Genomic DNA, 25469 nt, shown 5'->3' on the forward strand with positions numbered 1-25469 from the left:
CTCTTTATTTTGTAAGTTTACTCGGATTAGTGAGCAAACACCCTTTTTTCCTGCCTGGAGAGAGCATATGGGAAAAAGTACTAATATTTTTAAAAGAAAAATGCCAACAAATATTTTTCCCTTGCTATACTGAACGTGAAATTGCTGTCTGTTTTTTCATCAAAACAATTAAAGATGCTTGCTAAATTTGACATCTGAGTTGCATGATAATTTGAGTGGTCGTAATAGTCGTCACAATTGTTAAAGTTTTTAATTTCTTAGAAATCACGAGAATTGTTCATCAAAAATAATTTATTTTAAGCACTGTTTCCAACAAGGAAGCCCGAGAAGGTGCGATTGCACAGAACGTTGCAACCCGGCTCAATGATATTTTGACATAATTGTCTCCCAAAAGAAGAGATACCCGGGTCGAGGTGTCACCGCTAAGAATCGCTAAAATATGTAAGATTTGCGGTTAGTTTGCGTAAAAGTGTAAGATTTGCGTTCAATGCGATGAATGCTGTGAAAAAAAAACTTTTACGCAGTAAACATTTTTCAGCGCTACCAGCAGAATGCGGTGAAAAAAAATTTTTTAACGCTACCAGCAGCATGCGGTTAAAAAAAATTTCACCACTAAAATTGCAAATCTTACTAATTCTAACCGCGCTAATTTCAACGCTAATCTTATATTCACAGGAAATATCACTGCAGTAAAAGACAGATGGAGCAGTGGATTACGTAGTTGGTGACAGGCAGGAGGTAGAGGTTCGAACCCTTGTACGGCAGGTTCCTTTTTGTAAGAATTCCGGTGAATGCGGTGAGAAAAAATTTGACCGCTAAGAACCGCAAAAATTCACCACATTCAACGCTGAAAGATGCGGACGCTTTGCGGTGAAAAAGTTTTTTTCACCGCTATTCACCGCTAGTCTTACATTATTTTTTGGCCAAACCTCGACCTGGTTAGGAAACATTACATACTCTTCAAAAAAGAATTGGAGTTTGAACTAAAAGAAATTAATACAAATTCAACCTACTAATGAAATTGAACAATGCCAAAAGATTATGCAACAGCACAAACAACAAAAACAACAGAAACAAAATAAAATAGAATATACAACAAAAACTCAACATCTATTATCAAAAACACTTAGCAACACAAAATCAAAAAATCATCAGATTAAACTTAAATCACACCAATTATTTTTTCCTTTTTATTAAAAAGCAGATGATGTTTTCCCCTAATGGCCCTAGGCAACAAGGATAAAAAAGCAAAGTCCAAAAATCCTTGAAGTTTATAAAAGCAGTTAAGTTCAAAAGTAGAAAACATCATCTTTTAACTAAAGAAGTACTTAATAGATGTTTCCTGGGAAGCCAATAGGGCTTTTCATTTGTGACCACGAGTCAAAACGTTACAAAATAACAACAAATACAGGACAAACTGGAAGATCAGCACAAATATTGACCAGGACAAAATCAGCACAAATATTGACCAATTTTATGACCTTGGTAAACCTCTTTGCAATTTTTTGTTTTCAGTTTTATTGAGTTGGTGAATCCCGCTTAATTTTCACGCTGAAATTGCTCTGCTTCTCTTTCAGTTTGCGCAACATCCTTTTTCTATAAAATGCTTGTTCTTCTGCTCTCAATGTTGAGTTTTTGTTTATATCTGCTATGGCATTGAGTCACTTCGTTCCCTTTCATTGAAAAGTTTCTTCAGTATTTCTCGGCCATCTTTATAAAAATAAGGTGCTATAGTTGAACACCTCGATTGTTCTGATCGTGACTGAAATTGTTTTATTGAACAAAATATTACAACGTTACAAATTTATTAATGCCAAATTTTTGTAAGAAGAGAGCTGAATTTTGTTAGCTGTTATTTAAAAACGCACTGAAATGGCAGTAAGTGAAATAAAGAAATAAGTGCGAATTTTGGAACAATTTTTCTGATAGTGACATCAATTATCAACACTGTCCATTATCATTGCGTAACTTAGTCACTTTAATTTTGATAGCTTTGTGATATTTTTTAAAGTTTGATAACTTTGAAGTTTTTTTTCACAAAAAATCCGCTAAAATCGCACTGTCCACCATTCTTTTTTACTATAAGAAAGTCGGAAAACTAAAAATCACAACTTTCTAATTTCATCAGTCAGCTTAAATTCAGATATTTAAATTGCAGATGCATTCATTCATTCGAGATAAATAAAAGCTGAAATGTGCAAAAGATTTTCCAGGTACCTAGCACAATAATTTTTAATTGAGCTGAGTAAAACAAAAATACTACAAAGACTAATTAGTTTTTGACGTTTTATTGTTTTCAGCTTCAGTGAAGATGATAAAATTTTATAATAATTTTACACCCTTATAGTTTTAATTACTATTCTTGATCGCTAAATCTCTTTATTGAGCTTTGGTTGAAATTATTTTCACTTTTAAACAATATATTTTTGCTTTTGTCGCACACACTTATATGAAAATAAAACCTAAATATAAACCCTTTGTACGACATAACCCCCATATTAAAAAATTATTTGTTACAATGCACGTCGCGTTTACTGATACTGAGCAAAATTATACAGTAAAAATTAATTGACCACATAGATGGCCAATAATCTTCCACAATTGAGCTGGGATTCATGTAAAAAAGTTCTTATGTCTTCACAAGAAGAGCAAACAAAAAATCTTGATTTTTTTTACCTTGAGTTCGTTCCTGGCAGAGACTAAAGTGTGATCAGCTCCTGGCGTCTGTGCCAGCTGACTCGCAAGCAACGCTTCATTCAACTGAGACATCGACATTCTGACCAGGACAATATTGAATTTGCTATCAAATATATTCGTTTATTCGTCTTTCGTCGTGCGTCTATTGTCTGGATTTTACCAATTGAACTTTGAAAGTTTGGCTTATTCGATTTAAAATGTGAATTAACAATTAGTGAAAATTGTGTGCTCTTAATAAATGACGGCTTTTTATATGAGTTCATTACAATTCAAATACAGTGCTTTTATACAGTTGAAGCTTCACGTGAGATCTCGTTACACGTGAATGAAAAATCAGAGCTACATTTTAACTGTTGTCAATTTAGCATAAATCATTCTACAAACAATAGACAAAAATTAGGCGGTCTTCATAGGCAAGAAACATACACAATTTGAGGATACAACAAAAGAACAACTTCAGATCGTTGCTGAAAGTTTGAATCAGCATTTTTTAAAAAAAATTTGCAGCTATTTCATGCACATCTATCAATTCTGGCTCTCATCAACAAAAAATGGTGTGACATTAGATAAGAAATCAGGAATATCGTGCATTCAATTTTCATGTTACGATATGAGTCTGAATCAGAAAAAATTCAGAGGCTGACCGTAGTTTAAATCAGAGCCAAATGTGACATGAACGGACTCTGAATCAATATTAATAAGTTTCTAAGTAACATACTGATTCAGAAATCGGTCATATTGATTCTCGTTTCAAAATGAACGAGGACTTCAACTTGGGTACCAGTCTATAAAAATATGAAGCAGGCCGACTTAAAAGTTCAAAGATTCCCAGGAGGAAGCTAAAATTTGATAGAATTCTTCACCAGCGTACATAATAGTTGTAATATTTTTCAAAATGGGGGATATTATAAGCGATATGTAACTATTTTGTTAACGCATAGTAGCGATTAAAGAGAAACATCATTATGTAACCCTTAGAAGCTACCTTTGATTCATATAAAAAAACAGCAGATTTTATCGTAAGCTGAATACAACTAAGGCAAAAATTTTTAGAAAAGTTGACGGGAAACAGAAAAACTGAAAAAGGAAAAGAATCGGAAGAGGCGGGTATTAAAATACTTTAATAACTCAGTGGTGATAAAAATTTCAATCTATTATATTGTGATAAAAAATTATTGGAATATGCAAGTTTGTTTAAAAACAAATCAAATTGAAAATCTGTTCCTATGCCGTTAAAACAAGTATTGGAAAGACAGAAAATCTCTCAGTTATTATTTAAATTTTTTAATTTTTCTTGTAATCAAACCAGCAAGTATAAAGTTCCATGATATTTCAACAAGTTTCTGAAGTAACCAAAATAAACAATTGTTCTGAAACGTAGAAATTAAAAAAAAATTAAATAGAGTATGCCACAAGTTTAATTTTAGTTTTTTTTACTTTTTTGTTCGAATTCGTGAAAACATTATTTTAAAAATTGTTATCGTTTAGTTGATTTTTGTGGCTTTTTGTAGAAAAAAATCTTTTTCATTAAATTTTCATATCAAAATTTTCCGATAATTCAAAAAAATTTCTAATTTAATTTGCGAACTATTGAGAGATGACTGGACTGGTATGTTTTCGATATAATTAGGAAGTCAATAACACAAATAAAGCAACTTTTGCGAAAAAGCAGAAAATCTACGTCGACGCTTTTTATTTTTATTGTGTTTTTTCATCGTTTGAATTAACATCATGATTTGCAAAATAACTCAAGTGATTATTTAAGGATCATCTAAAAAGAGAGAAGGAGAATATCCACTACATGAATTTTCTTTAAACGAGTCAAATTCTCTTTGATTTGTCCTGAAAAATGCTATGTCCAGCTGGACTGAAATTGATTAGAAGTTGGTCTCATATCTAATTTGATAGAATTTTTATGGGAGTTCATACTATGTTGTCAATTCAATGTTTAAAAATGTAAATTTTCACTGAAAAAAATGTAAACATTCTGTGAAATACTATTAAGTTGTGAAAAGTTGCACGTTTCAGATTGAACAAAGCTCTTGATGAGTCAAGATCTTGATAATATTGTTATCAAGAAATAGCGTTTATTATATTTTCCAGTTAGCACCTTTGTAGCTATATCAGCTAGCATGCTTTTTATCTGTATATGTGCGTGCATAGTTATAAGTGTTATAACATTTTTTAAATTTACTTATGCTAAATTTACTTCCGAATTGTATAGCATTTCTAATAGTCAAGTGGTAAATTACGCAATATTGCAGAAACATTTCGGACTGTGACATTTAACGAGCTAATTTGGGTTCAGCCAATGCATTAACTCGTGTCTTATATTCAACCTTGCTGTAAGCTAACATTCCATCAGTTCAAAACCATTATGAAGTTTCTTGTTCAGAGACAATTTAAACAAATCTTGTGTCAAAATTTTGGATTACATCTTTGATTCAACTTTCCTTACCAATACTGCATTGGTGATATTGGGCTTGATAATTATGCAAAGATTTCTTGGCAGGAAACCAGCCTATGATGAAAACAACTCGGCGGACAGCAAAGAACTCTCTGAAATCTTCAAGGAGAGAGGATACATTTTCATCTGCGAGTTTTGTGAATTCGAGGGTGCCAAAACATTGTACACGTTTCCAGAGTTTGTTCAGAAGGGACAAGACAAAAGATCAGAAGATTACTGCATAAAGGAATCCACCTTTTCTTTTCCCCCATTGAAACATTAAAGATTGTTGCCTGTTATTGTTCCGACCCTCTTGAGGGGGGAGGAACTATATACTCAAATGGGTTTTTTTTTGTTCCGTGAATTTTCGCCGATCGATATATTCATCGTAGAGAGTTGAGACTGGTATCACTAGAAAGCTCGTCCAGCGTACAATTTGGAATTAAAAAGATTTTTTAAATTTTCGTTTTCTACAGGGAGTTATCGAGGTTTAAACTTATGAGAAAAGTAGAGTGAATTCACGTTGTTTTTATTCACTTTTTCCGGAATTTTCGCCTAAATTTTCGTCAATTTTGCTAAAATTTAATAAAATTTTTGAGAATAGTGTCGTTGTTTGAGAATAGAACAATCAACAAGCATTGTTGATTGTTTTGATTTATTTTTTGGAAAAAAAACTCTGGATAAATATTACAAAATTCAGCCTTTTTCATCAAAAAACGGCACGAAATAAGCTACTTTAGTCCACTTTGATTAAATTTGCCTGCAGTACAGCCCCAAACAATACTCATACAATCTTTGTAGACTCAGAAGGGGGCTATTCCTACTTCGGCGTCCGTTAAGGGTGCTCTGTAATTAAAAATTTGCCGTTTTTTGCTAACTTTACTCGTTGGTTTTCAGAAATGCAGAATTTATTTTTGAGTTTTCAACGAACAAATAATCTATATCTACAACATTCGAAAAATCAATTGTTCCTAAGGGACAATGAGCATTAGCAGGGCTAGTTTTGGGCCAATCTTGGACTGTTACAATCCAAAAAGAAGTCGGATTGCAATCAGTCGGTCTTTTTTTTTTTAAAAAAAAAGACGTTTTTTTAAATAAAAAGGAACAGAACATGTCAAATCAAAGCGTAGGAGTAATAGGTCTATTTGGCTTTCTAAGGAGCTCCAAGCTAATGCATTTAAATTTTTACTTGAAAGTTAATGGTCATTTCGACCTTTAAAAATAATTGATTTTCAAATAAATAATGGCTTAATTAACTTTTCCTCTATTTTTTTTTCTTGATTTGTTCAACTTCTAGCTTAGTGTCAGCAAAGAAAGAATACTTCTTCATTCTACTGATTTGAAGTGTATTCTCGGTTGTGGTTCTAAGCCTGAAGTTATTCTTTTCTGGATTTGATACTACTAGATTTCAGTTTTTTTGTTTTAAGATATTTGCCAGTTTTTCACGTTTTCTAGTTTTGTCACCTTATCACATTATTGACAGTTCTCTTATCACACTATAAGCGTTCAAAATATATCATTATTGCACTTATTAAAATCTTGAACAACATAGATTACCGTTTCGACAGCACCGACACCTCTTTCTTGAAGAAATTAATTGAAATTTTGTCTTTAACTGTCATTTTTACTTTGTCATTTGGGTTGTATGAAATTTTCTGTAAATGGATAGGTTTCATCGGTTTTTCATGGACAAACTGATGAGCAGATCTTCTGATATTAGTACGTAGATGATGGCTTCCATGACTTAGAAAAAAAATTGTTTATTAAAACTAAAAAAAAAACTTTTTAGTTTCGAAATTTTGTTCTTTCTAAATTTCTTTTTGTTACCTGATCTTGTTAGTTAAATACAGGTCAAATATGACATTATGGGTGACAAGGGAAGGTGTCAAAGGGGATTGATGTCCCAAAATCTATTTTTTTCGTATTCGTTATGACCTTACTGGCTTCGACACCGGTTTTTCACAAAAACAAAGTAAATTAATTTAGTTTTTGTCATACTTGACGTTGTTTTTGTACACGCAAGAAAAAATCTGGATATTTGCAGGTCTCATGGCTTCCTGTGGATGAATAAGTGACCCTATTTAAATAGTTTTTTTTTGTAATTAATATACTACTTTGTCGCTCTTTGAAAAAGGCGCAATCGAAAAATACTTGAGGGCCAAAATATGGCTTGACGGTTTGGACAGCGTTTTCTGTTAAGTTTCAATTGAATTTTTGTTTGTTGTTGTTCTTTCTAGCCTCTGAAAAAAAGGAATAAGGACAGTTCCTAATGCCCTTCTATAGCAGAATTGGTAAACGTAAACCTTTGGGATATTTTTTTGGTTTCTAATGTTTTTTATTAATTTGAATTTAATTGTTTAAAAAAGCGAATGTTTTAGCTTTTTTGTTTTTGTTCTTTTTTGTCTAATTGTTACCAAAACTTTTTTTGGACTGGTCCAATATATTTTCTGGTGGTTTATAAGTTATTTTGTTTAGTTTTAGCTTTATCTGATGGTATGTTAACTTTGTTATTAAATTTCTTTTTTTCAGAACGGATATAAAATTTTTGATGTAATTAATGTTTGTTGTTGTTGTTGTTTGATTTTGCTGTTCAACTTGACTCGCTTTCTTAATATTGGCATATCACAGCAATCAATTGCATCAATTTTTGCTGCTCTGAGTTATTTGCTTTGGAGGCTATCTTATCGTTCATACACAATTTTTTTGAAAAATACTTGTGCTTTTTTGAGTTTTTTGGGATTCCCAAAAAAATAATTTTTGTGTTTTTCTATCTGTTCCTCATTTGGTAGACAATTATGCCAAAATTGTGGATGGGCGGGGTCGGAACCTTATGTGCCATCGCACATTACCGAGCCGCCTTGTTTGGGCTTAAAATTTCCAACAATTCCGTTTGAATGCAACCTAATACCTTTTTGTCTGCAAAAGCTGCTGCCTTCAAGTCAAGACTGGCTTTCAACTCCCTTACTCGAGTCTGATGCAGAGGTACTTCAAATCATGTACCAGTAATGTGTCAGTACTATTAAATGGTCATTATAGAACTTGCCCGCTTTGAGCAGTCTTAAGATTTTTTTACTTAAAGTATTTGGTCTATACGTGACGGGTGCTAAGACTATGGGCCAGAATTTGACAACTCCTTTCTAATTTGCGTTTTTAAATCTCAAACACCAAAGGCGCAGGCTCCCATTTCTAATGACTTGCACTGAAATATCTCTTTGAGTTAAAAAGAGGAGCACTAACAAATCATAGGACTTTGGAAACATTTCTATTCAACGCAACATTGAAATTCTTGAACATCGCGTCAAATAGTACCCATAACTAATTGTTTTTTGGAAAACGAGGTTTGCACCACAAAATCTAGCCATGAAGTTTCCAGGTCATAACTCAAGACACGGAAAGCTAAAAAGCAACGACGATATTCATCAGATCACAAATCTGACGATATTCATCAGATCACAAATCTGATTTTAAAAGTTGGACTGGTATAATCCAAAAATAATCTTTGTAATTAAAACTTTGCCGTTTTTTTGCTAAATTTTTTCATTGATTATCAAAAACGCAAAATCTATTTTTGAATTTTTAACTAACAAAATATCAATATCTAGAACATTCGAATAATTAAGTGTTCCTAATGAACAAACAGCATTAGCAGGGCTAGTTTTGGACAAATCTTGGACTGGTATAATCCAAAAATAATTCGGATTGTAATCAGTCGGTTTTTACAAAAAAATTGATCTTTTCTACATTAATTAAATAACAGAACATTTCATTCCAAAGATCACTAATGAAAAGTTCAATTGGATTTCTAAATAGCTCCACATTGTTGTATCTAGTTGATTACTTGAAAGCTTATGGTCGTTTTGACTTTTAAAAGTATTTGATTTTTAAATAAATAATGACTTATTGAACTTTGCCTCTATTTTTCTCTTAATTTAGTCATTTTGTAGACTATTGTCAGCAACGAAAGAATGCTTCTGCTTTCTATTGAAATCAAGTTCAAATTTTTATGCGGTTTTTAGCCTTAAGTTTTGGTTTTCTGCCAATTTTTCACGGTTTCTAGTTTTGTCACATTATCACGTTATTGACTGTTCGTATATCACATTATTGGTTTTCAAAAAATCACAATTGAAAATATTAAAATTTTTGAAGATATATATTATGTTTTTAACGGCTTCGACACTACTTTCTCGAAGAATTTATTTGAATTTTTTAAATTTTGTCTTTAACTGTTCTTTTTACTTCGTTTTTTTTAGTCGTAGGAAATTTCCAGTACAATGATCCGATTTCATTGGATTTTCATTGAACAATAGATGGTCTGATATTTTGATATTAGTAGATAGCTGATGGCTTTCATGACCATGAAAAAAATTTTATAAACTTTTTTAAATTAAAAAAAACACTTTTTACTCCTTTCTCCTTTTGTTGTCTGTTTGTTATCTAGTCTCGTTAATTACAAGCCAAATACGACATTACTGTTATCAGAAAAAATTTTCAAGAGGGATCGGTGTCACACAATCTAATGTTTTTAAAGAATTTGTTGACCTTACAGGCTTCGACACGGAAAAAAAATAAATTAATTTTTTATTTTTTGTCATGTTTGACGTTGTTTTTGTAGACGTAAGACACTTTCTGGATAAATTCGATTCTCAAGAGCTTTCTTTGGAAAAAAAACAAACCTATTTAATTATTTCTTTCTGTAATTAATGTCGTTCATGACTTTGGAAATATTATTTTCGAAAAAAATTAAAGTGTTACATAATTTTGAATTTGTTTTTCATTTTTATCTACTTGTTGCCGAGCTTCATTAATGAGAGGTTACATAATACTTTATCGGTGCTCGCAAAAAGGGCAATGGAACATATTTTGATGGCCATAGTATGGCTTTACGGTTTCAATAGCGTTTTCTGCCAAGTTTTAATTGATTTTTTGTTTGTTGTCTAATTGTTGTTCTTTTTGTAACCGCATAAAAAATGGAATACCGGCAACTATTATTCCCTTCTACAGAAGCATGTGTAATTGTACACTTATTGGATATTTTAGTTTATTTCTAAAGGTTTTCATTACTTTGAAATTAATTGTTTTTAAAAAAATAGGCGAATTTTACAACCTTTCTGTTTTTGTTATTTATTGTCTAATTGTTACCAAGCCTTTTTATTGAGTAGTCCCACATCTTCTCTGGTGAGTTAAATTTTTTTTGTTTAATATCAGTTTTATCTGACACTATTTTGACTTTGTAAATAAGTTTTGTTTTCAATACGGACATAAAGTTTTTTGTGTATTTAATGTTTGTTGTCGCTGTTTGATTTTGTTGTTCGTCTTAACTCGCTTTCTTAATATTGGCGTAACTCAGCAATCCAGTGCATCATCATTCACTCCACCACTTAGTTGTTTGCTTTGGAGGCTATCTTTTCGTTCATACGCCACTTTTTAAAAAATACTTGAGTTTTTGGGTTTTTCTATGTTCCTCATTTGGTAGTTAATCATGCCAAAATTGAGGATGAGCGGGGTCGGAACCTTATGTGCAATCGCACATTACCAAGTCACCTTGTTGGCCTGAAAATTTATATTGAATTTTCACAAAGTTGTAATTGAAACCAATCATCTATATTTATTCATTGAATTTTAAGAATAATAAGAATTCTTGCCGATTTAAATGCATGGTTTACATTCCGCAGGTAAGTTGGAAGTTCAACATAGACGAAAAAGTTTTTCGGAAAATTTTTATCCTGCATATTTCTGAAAGTACGGCACCAAAAGGTCAAAAGTACCTGTCTGGAGAATGTTTTGAGATTCTTTAGTTGTTTTCTATTCTTTTCGTAGATATAATCCGACTTTACTATTGTTCTCAACGACGCAACTTAATTTTTGTTTCATGGCGTGACATTTTAATCTAACTTCTTTTAACAGACAAATTCTTTTTAATGGTTCTAAATGTTGCTCATATTTGATAAATCAAGAATAAAATGTTATCAAAAGATTAATCAACCAATGATTTTTCTGTCTAACTCTAAGAAGAGCCATCAATTGGCTTTGCTACTTGAGTCCAATGATGAAACTCCAGTGCTCGGCATTAATTCTAATTTAATCCATCCATTCAATTTTTTTCGAGTTGAAATTTTGTCGTTTTCCACTGGTTCAATTAGATGGGTCGATTTTTTTCTTGGGACTGGACTTGGTGGATGTAATCAAACTGTTGTTCATGAACAAACTGAAGGCTATATAATTTAGCCATGAATTCTAAAACTCGAGATTATTATGACTAGTTTTCTGTAAATCCGACCGACATGTCCGGAAATCCGATAGAATCAAAAAATCCTGTTAAGAACTTAATTGATCCTCTATTTTTTCCGTCAGTTTGTGCACTATTGGCCTTTATCATAACGTAAAAAAACTGACTATACGCATATTTCAAATTGATCGAACTCAAAAATTGTTCTAGTTATTCTACTTCACATATGCCATTTTTGACGTTTTTTTTAGAAGAGACGATATCTTTCAGCGTCCTATGTTTATTCTTAGCTATGATTTTAAATGATATTTTGATCCGATAGCTGACTGGCCGATTTATCGATCTTGGTTGTATTTACAATTTGGGACACGAATTATGGATAAAACAACATTGTAATTGTTCTGAACCCACTTGTGGGGGGAGGAACTATATACTCAAATGGGTTTTTTCGTTCAGACAATTTTGGCCGATCGATATATTCTTCGTAGAGAAATGTGAGTGGTATCCTTAAAAAGCTCGTCCAACGTAGAATTCAAACCTAAGAAGATTTTTATGAATTCCGTTTTTCTTTCGAGGAGTTATTGAGGATTAAAGTTTTGTGTGAAAACGGGACATATAGCATGATTTTGCATGATTTTAATAGCACCTTTATTAAAATCTTCCTTCCAATTAAGATATCTTTTTATTAAATTAATATCTCAAAATGAAAATTCACGGCACAAAATGAAACAATTTTGAGTTCCAAATACACAAAAGACAAAAAAAGACTAGTTTTGGTCCCATAGCGAAGTTATACTATTTAAGAAAACGGATTCCATTTGAGAGCTAACTTAGAGACTAGTCATTTTCATCAAGTTTACGTTACAGTCGAAACCTCAATTACGTTCAAAGGTTGCCCAATGAAAAGATATTTCGTTTCGAAGGAATCGCTCAAATTTTTCATGGCTTAGACAATGAGGTTTCGTAATTTCTAATAAATTTTTGACTTTCTTTTTGAGATTGTAAAAGTTTTTGTAGTCCAATGCATTGACTAAAACTGAAATATGCTTCCTTATTATCATCAACTAACCCTAACCGGTACTTTTATTGAATCGTTACGAATTAGGCTGTTCAGACTACAAAAACAATTTGTTTCCTAACGTTAACCGATCTTAAACTTATTGCTGTATACATGTCAGTGAGTCCCAATAAGAAAAGACTAATATCAGTTCAACGGAAGCCAATATATACGCTCAAATGGAGCTTATGCCTCATTTGGAGGACAAAGACACTTGTCATACATAGGTAAGCAATAAGACACCACAATTAATTTTATGACTATGGAGAAAACAACACCTATAGGCGAAAACCAAAAATTCAGCAGAATCATGCGAGTAGAAAATGTCGAAGTCATTTAAACCATAAGCTTTTCCGTTAAAAATTTATCCATGACCCTCTGAAAATCTTCTCCAACTCAATGAGAAATTTAAAAACTAGGATAATGAGATAATATTTCAAGAGGAAACAACAATAGGAAAATATCCAAAAAATCTATTGACATTTTTTTGAAAAATTGTGGCATTGAAGTCATTATCAAATGTTTAGAAAATAAAACCGCTATCCAGACTTATCTTGGTTGGAAAGGGAATGAGCCCTGTTATTACGGAAATTGGCTTACAATTCAAGAAAATAATTTATTATCGGTTAAATTTCTCAAAAGTTCACGAAGTTTTTTTTAAATTCTTAATAGCCGTTAGCTGTCCACTGAAAGCACAAGATAGGTTCATTTAATGCGCATTACGAAACCTATTGCGCTGTTAGTGAACAAGATTATGCCATAAGACTTCAAAATTCTATTAAAACTTCAAAAATAAAACCAATTGATATTTAAAATTACGCAAATTCGTATTCGAAGCCAAAAAAAACACGAGCGATTCCTTGAAAAAGAAGTATTTTTAGTTCGCGTTGCTTCATTTGACTGTAAATCAAATTTTTATTTAACGGAACCTTTATATGAATATATGAAAGAAGACTAGTCTCTAGGTGATCTAAGAAAACAAAAAGGTGAAAAGTTTTCTAAAAAAAACTCTCGAAAAGAATTCAATTTTTTTAGAAAGCCTTTTTAGAAAACCTTTCATGTTTTCGTTTCCTTGGGTCATCTAGAAACTGGTCTTTTTTCGTTTCTGGTTTCCGTTAAAGAAAAACCTGATTTACAGTCAAATAAAGCCCAATGAACAAAAAAAAACAATTCGTTTTCAAGGAATCGCTCGTGTTTTTTTTGGCTTCGACGCAATAAGTTTCGTAATGCGCATTAAGTGAACCTATCAAGAGCTTTCAGTGGACAGCTAACGGCTATTAAGACTTTAAAAATAGGTTTTCGAGAGTTTTCGGGATCTTTAACTGATAATAAATTTGTTTTCTTGAATTTTAAGTCAATTGCAGTAATGACAGGGCCGATTGCTTTTCTTTTGCAACCTAAGTTATTCTGGTTAGCGGTTTTGTTTTCTAAACATTTGATGGATGACTTCAACGTCACATATGTTTAAAAAATTTTTCAAAAAATTTTTGGGATATTTCCTATTGTTAGTTCCTCTTGAAATCTTATCACATTATCCTGATTTTGATATCTCACATTGGCTGGGAGAAAATTTTCAGATCGCCATGGATAAATTTTTCTAGGGAAAGCTTATGGTTTAAATGGCTTCGACACTTTCGTCTTGCATTTTTCTACTGAAATATTGGTTTTTCCCTGTGTTTGTTGTTTTTCTCCAGAGTATAGGACCTATTTTGATGTCTTTTTGATTACCTTTGTATGACAAACATCTTTGCCCTCCAATTGAGGCATACGCTCCAATTCAGCGTATTTATTGACTTCCATTGAAAGCTGTTGAGATTTATGGCTCTTAAGATTTAAAAACAATTTTTTCGATTTTTTTAAAAAAAGTTTACCGGTCATAAATTTGTTTTTTTTTACCTGTAAGTCAGTCTCAGTAATGACCGGACCACTTTTTTTGTCTTCAACCAAAATTAATTTAGTTAGCGGTATTGTCTTCTAAATATTGGTGTTATGACTTCGATGCACGAGTTTTCACAATTTTTTAAAAAAATTTTCGATAATTTTCGTACTTTATTGGTTTGATTGATTTTCAACGCATTATTCTTCTATCAATAGTTGCATTGGTTTAAAGATGATGTTCAATGGATCCTATCTCGCACTTTTCTATTGATTTTTTGATTTTTGCCTGTATTTAGTGTTATTTTCATGGTCAAGGACCTGTTGTAATGTCCTATTGATGACTTATGACTGAAAAACATCTTTGTTGTCTCATCGAGGCGTAACGTTGCGTTTCAATTAGCTTCCGTTGAAAACTATTGAATTCAAAGGTGTTGATTTTAAGGGTTTTCTAAAAACTTTCGCGGTTTTAATGTATTTGTTCATCTTATTTGATTTATTGAAGTCAAATTGTTTAAAAAATCCAAGAACTAATTGAAAGAAGAAAGTTTTACTGAAAAGTTCCTTTTTCAATTGCTGCAAAAATTTCTTGCTCATTGTTTTTTGAATTTGCTGTTTTCGCCTTTTTTTCTATTCATTAGGTAGCCGTACAATTTTGACCGGCCCACAAGCTTGTAATTGAGTATTGAATAAATGATTTAACCTAAAGATTTTTCAATTTTTTCAGCTTTTGTTGTTTTTTTGTCAATTTGTAATTTATTCACATCATTAAGAGGTCCGATTCAATTCCAAGTATAATAAAAGTTAACATGCTTTTTGATATTATTACGTAATGTTTTGATTGTCAGACAATATGCGGTTTCATAAAAAGTTATGTGAGTGGTATATGTTTGTTTCTTTTTCTCTTCCTTTAGCACATTCGCGTAACAACAGATCCCAATCATTACTAAATGTGGCCCAATGGAATCTATTTCTTTACTCAGGATAAGTTTAACTGAAATAAATTATAAATAGAAATAGGAATAAAAATACATAATATTCAGATAAAGCTAATATTTTTAATGGCTTCACTAGTTTGTGTTTTCGCAATGTTTGTAATTTGTTGTTCGTATTTTTTTTTAGTTTTTTTGCTTCTTTGTTCCTTTCCTGTGGCTTAGTACCACCAGAGAGAGTTCTTATTGGTTTCATTATGACTTTTAGTAAATTTATCAACAGTTATTTTGCTATTTAACAAAAAAGATGCGAAAAATTTTGATTAAAAAACATTATTGAAACAATATTTGCCTCTGCACATAACCATAGAGCAAGTGGCTTTGTTGAACGTCTCACTCAATCTATTAAACGACATTTATAAGATATGAAAGCACATTTAAATAAAAAGTTCAATTTAAATCATGCAATACATGCAATCTTTCAATAGCTCAGAATAACTAAACAAAAGAAAACGATTATAACACCATTTGAAGCACACTTTGACAGAAAGTGCAATAATTCAGCGTCTATTATTACAACAAAATCAAATTGTAAAAATTTAAATTATAGAAAAAAATTAAATATTATTTAGACAAAGATACAAAACCAGGCCAATCATACCTCAGAGATGAGCAGTGGGCCGACACTGGAATGTGCTCTGACGGGGAATTAGAGAAGGTCATTTGCACCGCAAATGCTTGTGCTCATGGAGAGCAACGGAAAAAGAAGGAATAAGAGAATAGTCAAATGTGGTCAGAAGGTATTTCTCGACCTAAGGAGGTTTACCAATGAAGATCGCCCAATAATTTCATGCCGCAAATAAAAGAAAAGAATAAATTAGACGGGGAGCACAGTTGGAAAAGTTAGCCCAACAACCAGCATAATAAAAGAACCAAATAAGCCTTGAGTTGGAGTACGTATCTCGGATATCGCCGAGTTTGGAACGAAAAACGAACGAGAAACAGAATTAGCCCATTACGCTGACAAGAGGCTACCACAAATTAGCGAAACAAAAATTAGAACAAAAGATAGAGAATCACAAGAAGGATCTTATAAGAAATTAGCTTGGTAACAAAAAGATAAAGCGATCAAGGAAACAGCCTGTTGACATCAGCATCATATCATCAAGCCAATCATGCATTTCAACTACAAGTAATGTGACAAAAATCTTAAAAATTAGAATTCCAAAGGAAAATGAAAACACGATGAGACAATGAAAAACCGATCAGATTTACCTGAAATATTGCACTTCAGTCCTGCCCAACCAATCGCAGCTCCACTAACACAACCATCTTCGTCAGGCCCATCCGAGCTGTAAATAACAATAGTACTCAGAGTATAAAAGCGTTTTATTCAGGTTAACGATACGTCTGAGTCGGACACATCCTCAATTAGATGAAGCAAAAGGCAGCTAAAGAAACAAAAGAAAAACTCTAATCAGCAGACACAGACTGTAATTGGGGTAATACAGGATACACTTGACTATTCAACTGTACTTCCTGTATCTGTTACAGCTGTTATAGCACAGTCTCTGCATGAAAACTTAAAGAGCGGTGAACTATTGATCCAAACCCAAATTTTCCAGAGGCTGAGCAACAACCTGACAAATCTGAATGAAACTATCTGAACAACCTTAAACTATTAAACTTCTTATAATCATTTAATATTTTAACATTTTATTATTATTTAGCCGGTGAAAAAGTACTAATTTTCTTAGTTTAGATTATTAATATTTATTATTTCCTCAAACTTGTGGAAATGTCTTAGAGACTGCATATTTGTCATTAAAATGTCCTTTGCCGTATTCAGTTCTTGTTTTATTTACTTAGTTCATTTCATTAAATCCATTTCATCAGTCATTTGAGTTGCAATCATCATTTGTTCAGGTTCTAGACATGAAACTGTTTATTCAAGTGTATAAACAAATCTAACTTCTTTTCTTGTGTACGAATAACATATGATCATCTTTTAACTTCCTTTTATCTTAATTTTGTTTAAATTTCAATTTCGTTCTCTCATTTGCGTTCAAACAAATTAGTGGTCAACTGCTTTTCAAATCTAAGCTCAAGAAGCAAAGTAGTCAAAAGTGGAATTCTAAATAAATCTCGAAGGTTTGGCAATCGCACCGCAATTGTCCCGTTTCGAGGTTTGGCGGTGAATTTTCGTAAGAAATGCGGTGAAATGCGGTGAAAAAAAAAACAATTTTCAACGCGTATTTCTTACATCTTATTGCGGTGAATGCGGTGAGTCGCGGCGAACTACTTAATTTCACCGCGTTCTCAGTATTCTTACAAAAAGGATTCGCCACCACACGCGTTCGAACCTCTGGCCTCCTGCATCACTTCAACTGCTTAGTCCACTGCGCCAACTGTAAGTTACCTCTTGGAATTTTCTTGTGAATTTAAATCAGATTGAGTTAACTTTGGAAATCATATGCGGTCAATTTTTGTAAGAAATGTGGTGAATTTCGCGGTGAGTCTTTGTAGGAAATGCGTTGAAAAGTGGTGAATTATTTTTTTTTTCACCTCATTCACCGGTTTCACCGCATTTTTTACTTTAATTTGCTAAAAAAAGGTTGATGCGGTGAATTTTTGTAAGAAATGCGGTGAATTTGGCGGTGAATTTTTGTAAGAAATGCGGTGAAATGCGGTGAAATATTTTTTTTCACCGCATTCACCGCATTTCTTTCAAAAATTCACCGCATTCATCGCATTTCTTACAAAAATTTACCCAAAAACCTCAACTCAGGATCCAATTCAAACAAGCACTGGCCAATTGTGGCTCAACCCGGGTCGAGGTTTTTGAGTAAATTTTTGTAAGAAATGCGGTGAATTTTTGTAAGAAATGCGGTGAAAGCAGTGAATGCGGTGAAAAAAAAATAATTCCCCACATTTCACCGCATTTCTTAAAAAAATTCATCGCCAAATTCACCGCATTTCTTACAAAAAATCACCGCATATGATTTCCAAAGTTTACTCAATCTGATTTTAATTCACAAGAAATTGCAAGAGAAATTAGTGACAGTTGGCGCAGTGGACTAAGCAGTGGAAGGCATGCACGAGGTCAGTGGTTCGATCCCGTGTGGGGACGATTCTTTTTTGTTAGTATACTGAAAACGCGGTTGAAATAAATAATTCACCGCGATTCACCGCATTCACCGCAAAAAGATGTAAGAAATACGCAGTAAAAATTATTTTTTTCACCGCATTTCACCACATTTCTTACGAAAATTCAGCGCCAAACCTCGACCCGGGAATCGACTAAATACTCAGCTAACCAGTACAACAGCGCCTTCAGCATTTTCTCTAAGTTTAAAATAAATCTACGTCACTAATCGTTTAACCATTGATGCTGCCATTGTTCAATAAATTCACAAGATGGTTTGCATCTCTTTTATGAGGGAAAAGTGAATGGACCCACCTATTGGCCTACGATGATAAACAGTACACAGTAAAATCCAATAAATAGTATTTTGTTTACTGATAAAAAAAAATTGTCTCAATCAACTGTTAATGTTAGCGCAAAAAAATTTGCACACTTTTGTAAATTTTATAAAACTGTGTCCCACATTTTATAAGATTTAAGTTTAATTGGGAATTGAAACAAAATGGAATGAGTGAAGAAGCGACTGGCGAGACAGTTTCTATCGAGCGACCACTGCTTGGAACAGATAGACGCACATTGTATCTCTCTTCGAAAGGAAGCCCACTTCTACCAGGAGATTGAGATTGGAGCTAGAAATGATGTCATTGAGACCGGAGAGAAAGATAAGAAACAGCTAATCCTGCATTGCATGGGAACCCTCTTCAAGGTCAGAAAGTTTCTATATCTATCTATTATATCTATACATATATTGAGCTATTTATAAGGTACACCGACCCAATACAAGTAGTGGCCAAAACCTACTTGGGTTGCGTACAGAAGGATTCCAGACGGAACATATCAAAAAGAGATTTTCGCCAGCCCCAACAGACTATGGTTACCCTTGGCCCCACGAAACAGACTGTGGCCACCATTAGCCAGACTGAAGAGCCCTTGCCTATAAGACTTTTGGCCAGACTGGACAGACTTAGGTCAGACTTTTGGCCAGACCAGCTCTTTCTTCGACTGGACCTCTGGGCCTTGGATATGGTTATTGGTCAGACCAAACAGACCGAAATTTTGTCATTGGTCAAATCGAAAAGACCAAATTGTGGGTATTGGTCAGATCAAACAGCCCGGGTTGAGAAGTCACCGCCATTCAACGCAAAATTATGTAAGATAAGCGGTGAATGCGGAAAGTTTGCAAGATAAGCGGTGAATGCGGTGAAATTACATAAATCATGCGGTGAATGCGTTGAAGAAACCTTTATCGCCTGGTAGCGGTGAAATTACATAATTTCACCGCTGAATTTAGTTGTAAACTTTCATAAATTCACCGCTTTGAAAAAAGTGTCCAAATTATGTAAGATAAGCGGTGAATCGATGAGATTACCTAAGTTCACCGCTGAACTTAGTGTTGAACTTACACAAAATCATCGCTTAGAAAAAAATGTTAAAAATGTGTAAAAACAGCAATGAATGCGGTGAAATTGCATAAATTCACCCCTTTACTTAGTGTTGAAATTACATAAATTCACCGCTAAGAGAAAGCGTTAAAATTGTGTGAGATCAGCAGTGAATGCAATGAAATTACACAAATTCACCGCTTAACTTTGTTTTGAAATAACATAAATTCACCGCTTAGAAAACGCCTCCAATCGTCTTTGTTCAACGAAGTTAAGAAACATTTACTAAAAGACGCTCGGAAATAGAAGAAAAACAATTTTACGATAGATACTTGAAATATAAATAAGTCAAGTGTTACATCTCATCAAAAGTCTCATAAAAAATTCGGGGGTATTTCAAATAGTCCCGGGTCGAGGTGTCACCGCCATTCAACGCAAAATTATGTAAGATAAGCGGTTAATGCGGAAATTTTGTAAGATAAGCGGTGAATGCGGTGAAATTACATAAATCAGGCGGTGCATCCGGTGAAAAAAAACTTTATCGCCAGGTAGCGCTGAATTTACATAATTTCACCGCTGAATTTAGCGGTGAAGTTACATAAATTCACCGCTTCGAAAAAGTGTCCCAATTATTTAAGATAAGCGGTGAATGCGGTGAAATTACATAAAATCACTGCTCAACTTTGTGGTGAACTTACATAAATTCACCGCATAGAAAAAATTGTTTAAATCGTGTGAGATCAACAAAAAATGCGGTGATATTAATGGGGAGTAAGGGAGGAATTGTTAGAATTACCCTCCCACTAAAACTACCCCTTAATCTTACATCTTTTTGACACTTTTTTCTAAGCGGTGAATTTATGTAATTTCACCACTAGAGTAAGCGGTGAAACTTTAAAATCACCACATTTCACCACTAAAATGTGTAATTTCACCGCTAAAAATCGGAAATCTTACAAAAATTCACCAAGCATTCAAAACAAATATGCAAATATGCTGTATTAAAGTTAGAAGTAGCGCAGTGGAAGAAGAATTGGCTGACATACAGGAGGTGAGAGGTGCGAATTAGTAGGCGGTGAGATATTGTGATTTTTTATTATTTCACCGCTTACTCTAGCGGTGGGTTCACATAATTTCTTTTTCATAATTTCCGATTTTTTCTCGACCCGGGTGAACGAAAAATAATATTGTCTAGACGAAAAACGCGACCAATATTTTTTCCTGAAATTTGCCTTGGGTTGCATCCTACCCCCTGTCCTATGTCACCCAAATTCCTGTTCCAACAGCAATTTTTGGTCCGCTTGGTCTGGTCAATGCCCACTTCTCTGTCTGTTGTGACTATTCAATGCCCACATTTCTGTTTGTTGGGTCTGGTCTATACCCCTATTCAAATTCTAGAGGTCCGAACAAGTACGAGCCCGTTCTCTGCAAAACCTATGAATGTGTGCTTCATTGACTGTTTTTCAAAAACAACAGCCGATCATTGGTAACCAACACCTAAATCTAGATGAAAAGACTTTTTCAGCAAAATTCTCTCCAAATTTCCAATGATCTTTAAATTGACGGCTTTCTGAAAAAAAACTTTTTCAATTTTTTCTTTTTCAACCGTTGTTCAAAAAGGTAAACCGTTAAATTATAATTTTTGTTAGATACTCTTACACGTTTAATTGGGTTTGGTCTAAAGGGCTTGTTTATTCTAGTCAATGATCCCGGCTAAAAGTTTGACTTTTGGTCTGTTCATACTGGTCAAAAGCCTGGGGAAAGTCTGTTAAGACTGGCCATTTGTGGCCAATGTCTGTTTGATCTCGCCAAGGGTAGCCAAAATCTGTTCGGTCTGGCCAATACCTATTTCTGGATATGGGCTATCTGGAACTGCCCTGTCAGCAACCGAAGTTGATCTGGTTAATACCTGTCTTGGGTCGCAGATCTCATCCAGGGGAGCCAAATGCATCATTTGGTCGCCAGGTCCAGAAAACCTTAGACTCAGAATATTGTTAGACCCAAAATATTATTAGACCCAAAATATTGGCAATAAACAGCTTGGTACAGTATAATTATTTGTCTAGTTATGTGTTGCAAAAAAAGGGGACGAAAGGTTACAATTGATGAAACAATTTTCTCGCAACTATCATTACTTTTCACAATCGAGTATTAAACTTAGGTTTAGATATCCGTTGCATTTGTTCATTATCAAAGGCGAGGTTACGAAGATATGCTCGTTTGCGAAGTCGCTTCAGCTCAAGAATATCCAATTCTAAGAACGAGCCTAGAATTTCAAGTAAAAGCGGGTCAAGTCCACGCTGCCCTGTCAGCAACTTCGGTTGCTGACAGGGCAGTTCCAGATTGCCCACATCCAGAAATAGGTGTTCGCCAGACCGAACAGATTTTGGCTACCCTTGGCGAGATCAAACAGACGTTGGCCACAAATGGCCAGTCTTAGCAGACTTTGCCCGGGCTTTTGACCAGTATGAACAGACCAAAAGTCAAACTTTTAGCCGGGATCATTGGCTAGAACAAACAAGCCCTTTAGACCAGACCCATTTAAACGTGTAAGAGCATCTAACAAAAATTATAATTTAACGGTTTACCTTTTTGAACAACGGTTGAAAAAGAAAAAATTTAAAAAGTTTTTTTTTCAGAAAGCGTCAATTTAAAGATCATTGGAAATGTGGAGAGCATTTTGATGAAATAGTCTTAGCATCTAGATTTAGGTGTTGGTTACCAATGATCGGCTGTTATTTTTGAAAAACAGTCAATGCAGCACACATTCATAGCTTTTGCAGAGAACGGGCTCGTCCTTGTTCGGACTTCTAGAAATTGAATAGGGGTATAGACCAGACCCAGCAAACAGAAATGTGGGCATTGACCAGACACAACAGACAGAGAAGTGGACATTGACCAGACCAAACGGACCAAAAATTGCTATTGGAACAGGAATTTGGGTGACGTAGGACAGGGGGGTAGGGTTGCAACCCAAGGCAAATGTCAGGAAAAAATATTGGTCGCGTTTTTCGTCTAGACAATATTATTTTTCGTTCACCCGGGTCGAGAAAAAATCGGAAATTATGAAAATGAAATTATGTAAACCCACCGCTAGAGTAAGCGGTGAAATAATAAAAAATCACAATATCTCACCGCCTACTAATTCGCACCTCTCACCTCCTGTATGTCAGCCAATTCTTCTTCCACTGCGCTACTTCTAACTTTAATACAGCATATTTGCATATTTGTTTTGAATGCTTGGTGAATTTTTGTAAGATTTCCGATTTTTAGCGGTGAAATTACACATTTTAGTGGTGAAATGTGGTGAGTTTAAAGTTTCACCGCTTACTCTAGTGGTGAAATTACATAAATTCACCGCTTAAAAAAGTTTCAAAAAGATGTAAGATTAAGGGGTAGTTTTAGTGGGAGGGTAATTCTAACAATTCCTCCCTTACTCCCCATTAATATCACCGCATTTTTTGTTGATCTCACACGATTTAAACAATTTTTTCTATGCGGTGAATTTATGTAATTTCACCACAAAGTTGAGCAGTGATTTTATGTAATTTCACCGCATTCACCGCTTATCTTAAATAATTGGGACACTTTTTTCGAAGCGGTGAATTTATGTAACTTCACCGCTAAATTCAGCGGTGAAATTATGTAAATTCAGCGCTACCAGGCGATAAAGTTTTTTTTCACCGGATGCACCGCCTGATTTATGTAATTTCACTGCATTCACCGCTTATCTTACAAAATTTCCGCATTAACCGCTTATCTTACATAATTTTGCGTTGAATGGCGGTGACACCTCGACCCGTGACTATTTGAAATACCCCCGAATTTTTTATGAGACTTTTGATGAGATGTAATACTTGACTTATTTATATTTCAAGTATCTATCGTAAATTTGTTTTTTTTACCATGAGTTGTATCTATAATAAAGCAATTCTAAGCTTAAAATGTTTTAATGCTTTGATCTCCCTGGACTCAATTGCTCAAGAACAAGGCAAACTTTTTATGTAATGCGTACAGTTTTTGCATTTTCTTCAGACCTTTTTCTCCAAGACCTACACTTTCCAGGCCAATTTTGATGCAGTTTTTGGCTTTTCAAGATCTCGTTGACCTCGCAATCGTCTAAGCTACGAAGTGGGCACTTAAACTAACTTATGCTAAGAAAAATCGAAGATGATAACTGACACATTACGTCGACAGCCTAGTGAGTTGAGAAAATTCTCTCAAAGACTTGATCATAGAATTTTTTTCACAGATTGATGCTTTTTTTGAACATCAACAAGGCAAAGTCTGTATCATGAATTTTTTCGCTCAGCCTGACTATTCTTTCTATAAATTGAAAAAGCAAAATTTTGGACCTTGTCGCATTTAGGACGGGTCTTTTCATAAGGATTTTTGAACGAACACATGAACGCACCAAAAATTGAACGCATCAAGGTCTGCATCATAGGTGATTTAGGTTTGCCTGGGTTATTTCATGAGCACGAATGGTCTGGATATGTATTTAAAAAAATAATTGAGGACATCAATCTGGACTGCACCGCCTATGAATGTTGTGTTGTATTTTACTAAGTAAACAATAGCACATGCGGCATTTTATATGCACACTAAGCTGAGGGCTGAAACAAAATAGATTCAAACTTTTTTCCTTAGCTCGTTAACAAATCAATTCGAAAAAGATATTTTTTTTAGTTTTTTTTCTGCTGAATGTTGATAGGGGATAGCTTTTATAAACATAAACAGCTGAACATGGAAAAAGAAAAAGTTAAACACTTCACACCCACGGACATTGGATACATTGTTAAAATATAGAAAAACAAATTAATATTTCTGATTTCTTTTATATTCGATCATAAACAAATTTACGCTGAACATGCCGACAATTTTGAACGTTTATAATTCATAAGCCGAATATACCGACTGAAAGCTAAAATAAATCACGCTAGCGTTCTTGTTGTTTTTGGATTAAACATAACAATACCTAACTACCTCTCAAGTTGACAGCTTCTGGAGTATGGAAATAAACAATACAATACAAGATTCTGAATTGGTACTAAATTTTGTTTACTTATAGCATTGTAGCAATTTTAAAAACTCATTTTTATTAAAAAGGTTTTTTTATTAAAAAGTAGCGTTAAATATGCCTCTTTAGCCCAAATTTTTCAAAAACATTTGAAGTATAGATATGAAAACACCTGACACAATCTTTTTAAAATTCGCATGAGCACTTTCTTAAATTCCAAATCCCAACAAAGTGTTCTGGAAGCAAAATTTTGCCGGCTTTTTTTCAAATCGATATTAATTTTGACAATTTCTTTTCTTATAATACAGTAATTTTTTGACATATTCTGCGCTACACGGAGGCATGAAGGAATTACGTGTTTTTAATGGATGTTCATTGATAGCAAGGTCACGTATGTTTTCATTGTAGTTTTCTAGAATGAAAAAGGATTCGGTTTGTATTGTGGTACTCTCCTTTCTAAAAATCTTTTTGGTAATATTTCCATGCCAATTACACAAAGGTCTGTTTCTCAACGTCCAAGAACTAAAAAATCCCCTTTACTTTCAATTGAAGCCCAATGGACAAAATTTATGAATTCAGGGCAAAGTGTTTTTATAAATTTTTAACTATTCAGTCCTGCCTCCGTATGGTGTTCTGTTTGTAGTTCTATGCAACCAAAGGAGCACATTGACCATCTCAAGGGGCAATGA

At 33.6% G+C, this 25469-nt stretch overlaps 2 protein-coding genes across 5 annotated transcripts in view; one reads left to right on the top strand and one right to left on the bottom strand.

Annotated features, from left to right (window-relative positions):
* Nucleotides 1-2775, bottom strand: part of LOC142334936 (uncharacterized) — a 35016-nt gene extending 32241 nt beyond the window's left edge. The window contains exon 1 of the mRNA XM_075383264.1: nt 2677-2775. Coding sequence (XP_075239379.1) covers nt 2677-2775 — 99 coding nt within the window. The remainder of the gene's footprint in view (nt 1-2676) is intronic.
* Nucleotides 2776-5038: 2263 nt separating this feature from the next.
* Nucleotides 5039-25469, top strand: part of LOC142334514 (uncharacterized) — a 62331-nt gene continuing 41900 nt past the window's right edge. For all 4 annotated transcript variants that reach the window (XM_075382611.1, XM_075382612.1, XM_075382610.1 and 1 more), the window contains exons 1-2: nt 5039-5387; nt 18893-19084. In XM_075382611.1, the coding sequence (XP_075238726.1) occupies nt 5190-5387; nt 18893-19084 (390 nt within the window). In that variant the 5' untranslated portion in view covers nt 5039-5189. The remainder of the gene's footprint in view (nt 5388-18892; nt 19085-25469) is intronic.

The sequence above is a fragment of the Convolutriloba macropyga genome, chromosome 2 (assembly GCF_964194025.1).
Source record: "Convolutriloba macropyga chromosome 2, txConMacr16.3, whole genome shotgun sequence".
NCBI lineage: Eukaryota > Metazoa > Xenacoelomorpha > Acoela > Convolutidae > Convolutriloba > Convolutriloba macropyga.